Raw genomic sequence first — 7797 nt, forward strand, 5'->3', positions numbered from 1 at the left:
AAGGTTTTTTACATATTTGACGAATATATGACCCAAAGAATTTATGAGATTTTTTTGGGAATTTTGGGAATGACAGAAATATAGGTTGCTTCGCAACCTAGGGCAAAAACTGCCACATGGACATGACACATAGGCAAAACTGATGAGGTGGCGCCTAGTCATAGCAACCCACCACAATTTACATGGTTATGACCATCTATATTGGTCATGATCAGCTAGAAATAAGGCAGCAGACTAGTGCTATCTGCTTTATGACCATTTCGTGTAAGGAAATTAATACCTTTCTGACCAAAATGGTCGTTATAGTTTAGGGTTTGGAGCCCCCCGAACAGCTTTTGACCAATTGGTCTGAAATGGTCATAGATCTATGACCAATTCTTCCAGGGTCACTGACAGAAGGTCACTAGTTGACATATTTCTTGTAGTGAGGGGGAAATCATCGCCATCGTCATCACCAACGCTCCTCTCATCGGGAGAGGGAAATCTCCATCAACATCTTCACCAGCACCATCTTATCTCAAAACCCTAGTTCATCTCTTGTATCCAATTCTTGTCTCCAAGTCCGGGATTGGTGCTACTAGGTTGCTAGTAGTGTTGATTACTCCTTGTAGTTGATGCTAGTTGGTTTATTTGGTGGAAGAGCATATGTTCAGATCATTTATGCATATTATTACCCCTATGATTATGAACATGAATATGCTTTGTGAGTAGTTACGTTTGTTCCTGAGGACAAGGGAGAAGTCTTGCTATTAGTAGTCATGTGAATTTGGTATTCGTTCGATATTTTGATGAGATGTATGTTGTCTAGCCTCTAGTGGTGTTATGTGAACGTCGACTACATAACACTTCACCATTATTTGGGCCTAGAGGAAGGCATTGGGAAGTAATAAGTAGATGATGGGTTGCTAGAGTGACAGAAGTTTAAACCCTAGTTTATGCGTTGCTTCGTAAGGGGCTGATTTGGATCCATATGTTTCATGATATGGTTAGGTTTACCTTAATACTTTTGTTGTAGTTGCAGATGCTTGCAATAGAGGTTAATCATAAGTGGGATGCCTTGTTCAAATAAGAACAGCACCCAAGCACCGGTCCACCCACATATCAAATTATCAAAGTACCGAACCCGAATCATATGAACGTGATGAAAACTAGCTTGACGATATTCCATGTGTCCTCGGGGCGCTTTTCCTTATATAAGAGTTTGTCCAGGCTTGTCCTTTTCTACAAAAAGGATTGGGCCACCTTGCTGCACTTTATTTACTTTTGTTATTTGTTGCTCGTTACAATTTATCCTATCATAAAACTATCTGTTACCCCTTATTTCAGTACTTGCAGAGAATACCTTGCTGAAAACCGCTTATCATTTCCTTCTGCTCCTCATTGGGTTCGACACTCTTACTTATCGAAAGGACTACGATAGATCCCCTATATACTTGTGGGTCATCATCAACACGGAGGCGATCTTCGATGACCTGAGAAGTCATCGTCGGCTTAGTGGTCGAACGAGCGATCATGGTAAAGTCGCCTAACCGGAGGGTTTGGCCTGAGGTCAGGGCTCCTCCGGAGGTGATGCTGTCCTTGATGACAAGGCGAGCCATCGATCCTGTCTTCGACGTCACAGCGGAACTCTCAATGAAAGCACCAATGTCGGTGTCAAAACCGGCGGATCTCGGGCAGGGGGTCCCGAACTATGCGTCTAAGGTCGATGGTAACAAGAGATGGAGGACACAATGTTTACCCAGGTTCGGGACCTCTTGATGAAGGTAATACCCTACTTCCTACTTGATTGATCTTGATGAATATAAGGATTACAAAAGTTGATCTACCACGAGATCGTAATGGCCAAACCCTAGCAGTCTAGCCTGTATGATTATCATTGCCTCTACGGACTAAACCCTCCGGTTTATATAGACACCGGAGGGGCCTAGGGTTTGTACAGAGTCGGTTTACAAAGAAAGGAATCTACACATCCGAACGCCAAGCTTGCCATCCATGCAAAGGAGAGTCCCATCGGGACAAGGGAGAAAGTCTTACGTCTTGTATCTTCATATCCCATTAGTCCGGCCCATATTACATAGTCCGGACGCCCGAGGACCCCCTAATCCAGGACTCCCTCACCCACTAGCAGTAGCGTTGCTGTAAAACAAAGCGCTACTGCTAATATCTTAGTAGTAGTGCTAGATTCTGGACAATGCTGCTACTACAACTACTGTCAGTGGCCTCGTCTGGTCCCACATAGTAGCAGCGTCTTTTCGTTTTCCAGCGCTACTGCTATGGAGTTACTAGTAGCGCCGCCCAGGAACAGCGCTGCTACTAACTAGCAGCAGCGGTGGCTATTTTCCAGCGCTATTACTAAGCTCTTGTGTATAAACATTTCCTTAGTAGTGACCCCCGACAAGAATTCTCCACCTCTAAACGATGGTGCAGCCAGTTGCGAGGACACCTGCCACACAACCCTCATCAAACCTCGAGAACCGCCCACCACGCCGTCCACACAGTCATGGCATTCATCCCACAGTTGAGCCATGAGTTCCCCTTGCCAACACCGTCGCTCCAACCACTAGAGCCGCTGCCCCGGCACACCGACACGGTCGACTGATGAAGGGCAAAAGGTGTTTCTTTCGCCCCAAACCGCGCCGGTTGGTAAGAAGGTCGTTGGCAACCGCCGCAACCACAACACGGCACCATGGGGGTACCCCGGCCACCATCACAACACATCTGGCTCCTCTATATTTCGAGGATGGCAAGGTCGGGAGGCCTCCTGCCTCCCTCTCTCTGGACTGCCCCTGCCCACCGGCCAACTGCTCGGCGCCCTGTGTTGTGCCACCGACACCACCGAACAGGGGCCGCCACCGGCCCGCTCCAAGGCTGCCGTGCGAGGGGACGAATAGATCCCCGCTGACGCCGGCGTGGATAGTGCTTCGCCCGGCCGCGCCCTCAGGTACCGGTGAGAGAGGGGAGAGGGGGGCCTCGCGGCAGTGGCTAGGGGGCGCCCTTGGTCGCACGCGGGGGACGCGCGCGGGGGGGGGGGGGGGGGGGGCGGGGGGGAGTTCCGTCCCACCAAACAGTCATACAATCGCTCTCGGTGCTTAGTGCTTACACACACAAAAAACCTCCACGAAGAGCCCGTTCCAGCTGGGAGGTTGATCGGGCCGCAGCCGAGTTCGATTTGACTCTGCGGCAGCTTGGCTTGGCGACCTGTCACGCACGAGCTCGTCACGCCATGGACTTTTTTTTCGTGGGGTGTCACGCCATGGACTTTGAGGACAGTTCGAGCCGTTTGCCGTCATCACGCGGCTCCGGTAGTTGGTGTTGAACCCGCAGCGGGGTCTTGCACTTGTCCATCATCATCACGCGGTTCCGGCAAATCATTATTGATTTATTCCGGTGGTTCGGGCCAGCCCTGCAATAACTTCTCGCTGTCTGCTTCATGTTACTCCCCTCCCCACCGAGCTCGACCAAGGGCACCCACCCCAATCCATATCCACAGAGTAGCGGCATGGCAGATCAGCTTGCTGCCGTGCCGGAGGAGAGCGCCACCGGCTTCACAGCTGACTACCCACCGCGCAACATCTACCTCAACCGGATACGGACAGTCCCCGTGTCCGGAGCGCCGATAAGATGGACTGTCTTCCCCCGTTCCCAGTCAGGTCGTCATAATGGATCCAGCTGCTCGAGCGACTCAGGTGCCTCAAATTCTAACCCCTCCAACAAGTCCAGCAGCGGAGCGGCTCCGGCGTTCGCCTTCGCGGCGGAAATGGAGGACCACGCGCTCATGCGGATCGCTCGCGAAATGGTCCGTGACGGCTACACTCAGCACATGGTCCAGGCGTTCCACGACGCATCTCCAGCACCAGGGAATCACGCCCTGAATAATCGGTTCCTGGACCTCGACGCGGACTGGGTTCTCCAAATCCACGACGAGCATGGCTTACGGAGGCTCCTCCAAGAGAAGCCGGCGTCAACCCCGCAAGACTTCGTCGAGAGGTGGATCCGAGCTTTTACCATAAACGTCGTCAGTATCACTGAATTGGTATTCGCGTTCCACGAGACGCCGGCGGTCGCACGGTTTGGCAAAGCGAGCATCACCCAGATGCTCGTTGTCGTGGATGTCATTATCACCATTCTCAAAGCAGAGAAGCTCCAGGCTGTGCTAGACATGTTTACGTGCGTCTGCGGTGCATCGTACATGTTTACGCCGGTCGTCATCTCTCCCGAAGCCCAAAGCACTTTCAACGAGATATCTCCCTCGTTAGAGAGAGTAGCAAAGAGCCTAAGCGATGTCATCTCAAGCACCATGGAGGAGGTGAGGACACTCGTGGAGGAAGATGACTCATGGGCTATTGAGATCCCACGAGGAGGTGGCGAGATTCACAACAACACTCGGTTCATCATGGATTGCATAGCGTCCATGACGAAAGCACAGATATCAATGCAAAACTCCGCACCTAACCACGACGCTAGAAATCTTCGAGACCTGAAAGATGACACAATTGATTATCTGGAAGATATGCTCTTAAACAAATCGGAGTTGTGCTCAGATCCAAGCCTCAGGTACCTGTTCTTGCTTAACAATTTCTATTTTGTAGCGCAGGCGTCTGAGCCATCAGCATCATTACCTCCTGATTTGTGGTTTAAACCTACACCTGAATGTGAGAAGTACATGGATAGCTATCTTGGTGTTTCTTGGGGACATGTCTTGTCCTGTATACCCAAATCAAATTTTCATGGACCACTCCATGCGGTCCATCGTTGGATCAACACCTCTTCACTGGCTAAATTCCACACAGCGTTTAATAAAACGTATCAGGCTCAGAAATTCTGGAAGGTTCCAGACCCCCGCCTAAGATCCTTACTGCGGGAAACTATTACCAACAGGGTCATTTCGGCTTACAACGACTACCTGAAGGAGCATCCCGAGCTAGAAAAACATGTTAGCGGCGGAAGCAGCAGTCCTACTGTTTTGGGGGAGAAGTTGGGACAGCTATTTGAAGGATGAAAACTGCTCAAGGTCCGAACGGAATCACCTGACATATAAGAGACATGAGCTATTGTTTAACTGTCGTATTTGGGTTGTTTTTCCTTCGAAGTGAATGTTGTATTTTGAGTTTTGCTTCTTGTTTAATGGCCATATATGTCATTGTGTATTTATGTGGCCATAATCTGCTGGTGTGTGATTTGTTTTGATTTCACATTCCGCTTCTACTCTCTCCACCTGGATATATAGAGCCTAATACATATTTTAAGATTTACTTTGACCATGATGAAAAAAAATGAGATGCATGATACTCCCTTTGTTTTTATTTAGTTCACGTATTAGTTTTGGTCAAAGTCAAGCTTTGTAAATTTTGACATAAACAATAACAAAAATATTAACATAAACAATAACAAATCAATGCCATTAGATTTATTATTGAATGTACTTTCACATCATATAGATTTTTTATGGCAAATGTTTATATTTTTTCTATAAGCCAAGTCAAAATTTATATGCAGAGTAAATAAAAAACGGATGGAGTATAAAATATATACCATTGAAAACTCATTTCAAAATTGAATTTGATGGTATAATTTTTGCGACATGCATCCCATACATGATTGGTCATATCGATGATCAAAGTAAATTATGAAATATATATTTACATCCAGATAGAGAGCATACATAAATTCGTATATAAATAATCACATCATGCATGTTTAGCTCAAGACCATGTTTAATGTATAAAGGTGGTGCTGAAATTGTTTCCGCCGCAGTTTTTCAAATCGCCATTAAATGCGTGCTAATTATTAGACCGTGATCTTTACATTACAAAAAACACTTCCCTGATAATATGTGTTTGTCATAATAGATCATGTTTTCTGTCACGCATATACATCGGTGACGATTTTATGACAGAATTAAGATAGTCATACATGTGTTGTCGTAGAAGTGTTCCATGACAATACTTCATTTATCTTCACGAAAGTGTTCACTTTCGTGACGATAAATGCCGCGTCTTGAAAGTGATTTCGTCAAGAATAATCGACACACGGCAGTCTCCATTAAGCTATCGAGTGCCGGTTTTGGATCCGAAGCTCAATAACAGCCACGACCAATGACGATTTTCCACGCGTCATTTTATCATTTAGTGGAACCACGTGTCAGCTCTCCATTGCGACAGATGTCATCCATCCAATGCACGAGAGTCGCCAATGATATGTTGACACGTTGCACGGCCCAACATTGAGCCATTCAGTATAAATAAGCCGGCCCAATAACGGCCTGCTTGCACATGGCCCATTTACAGCCACGGCCCATAAGGAGGGTATCAATTCGGCCCCTCACCGACTCATTGTCCATTCGACATCATTGCGGCCCATCGGCACATCCCGCCCGTCAATAATCCACTATGTATATGGGTCCACTTACGACCCGTGTGTTTTCGGCCTGTTAACGGCCCATGCTGGAATTGGGCTGTTTTCTGTTGGGTCTATCCTTCGGCCTTTTAGCCTCCTGTTAAAGAGTTGGGCCTTTTCCTTGCCTGTGTAATTTTCGTCCTGTTAATGGTTGACAGTACACTTTGGCCATTTGTACTCTGAAGTGGCATTCACCATATTAACGACCCATGTACATCAGCTCACAATTCCGGCCTACCCTCACAGTCGGCCTGTTAAAGGCATGTGTAGTACGTCGGGGTGTTTTTTTCCCGAGCGGGCATTCGGCCTGTAAACAGCCCAACATGCCAGAGATTCTGTAATCTCGTCAAGTTGTACTATCCTCCGACATACTTCTTTAGCACGAAAACTCATTCTCGAGAAAGTATTCATTATTTGTGACAAACACTTTGTCTTCAGATATTTTATAGAAGGGAAGGCTGACTAAAAATGGTCTATCGTTAAGAGCATCTCCAACGGCTGCACAAAAATTTGGCGCCCAATAAAAGTTATAGCGCGCCACTTTAGCACTTTTAGTGCGCTGGGACCATGAAAGTGCAACTATCCCTAAGTAGTTTTGGTAATTCATAACAACATATAGCTCATTGAGCTAATGCTATTTCAAGATGATTATTTCAGGAAAGCTCAATGATTGGCATGGCATGGATATGAAAGTGGAACCCTCAAAATGCTAAGGACAAAGAATTGGCTCAAGCTCAAAAGTTCAAGACTCTTCATTTTACATTTTAGTGATCCAAGATCACATTGAGTCTTTAGGAAAAGCCAATACTATCAAGGAGGGATGAGGTGTTGCGTAATGAGCCTCTTGCTTTATGTGCTTAATGATATGCTCCAAAATCCTCAGCTACTTTCCCATATCCACAAATTACCTAAACCCTAAGCCAAACTCGGTCATACCGATTCTTTCATTCCGGCGCCACCGAGTTTCACTTGTCGTTTGCCACTGCCAAACCCTAGCAATCCGGTCCTACCGATAAGGTTCTCGGTCTCACCGAGATGGGCTTGCAAACTCTCTGTTTTCCTTTCATAACTTTTCGGTCTCACCGAAAGAGCGAATCGGTCCCACCGAGAATGCAATGTAAACTCTCTGTTTCCTTCTTGTAACTTTTCGGTCTCACCGAAAAGAGCGAGTCGGTCCCACTGAGTTTACTTGACCAACTCTCTAGTTAGCTTATTGCCAAACTCGGTCTCACCGAGTTTGTGCAATCGGTCTCACCGAGATTACGTTATGCCCAAACCCTAACCGAATCGGTCCTACCGAGTTGCATGTCAGTCCCACCGAAATTCCTAACGGTCACTAGGTTTACTATTTCAGTCTGACCGAGTTTTCTGATTCGGTCCCACCGAGATTGGTAAATTGTG

General features: G+C 47.0%; 1 protein-coding gene across 1 annotated transcript; it reads left to right on the forward strand.

Moving 5' to 3' along the window:
- The first annotated feature begins 3393 nt into the window (after positions 1 to 3393).
- Positions 3394 to 5147, forward strand: LOC125534441 (exocyst complex component EXO70B1-like). The gene has a single exon (XM_048697667.2). It carries the CDS (start codon positions 3431 to 3433, stop codon positions 4997 to 4999), a length of 1569 nt encoding a protein of 522 aa, XP_048553624.1. The 5' UTR covers positions 3394 to 3430; the 3' UTR covers positions 5000 to 5147.
- The last annotated feature ends 2650 nt before the right edge of the window (positions 5148 to 7797 follow it).

The sequence above is a fragment of the Triticum urartu genome, chromosome 2A, assembly GCF_056163025.1.
Source record: "Triticum urartu cultivar PI428250 chromosome 2A, HENAU_Tu73, whole genome shotgun sequence".
NCBI classification, from domain to species: Eukaryota; Viridiplantae; Streptophyta; class Magnoliopsida; order Poales; family Poaceae; genus Triticum; species Triticum urartu.

Coding starts and splice junctions, on each gene's coding strand:
- LOC125534441 (XM_048697667.2), top strand. CDS start 3,431: ATGTTACTCCCCTCCCCACCGAGCTCGACCAAGGGCACCCACCCCAAT.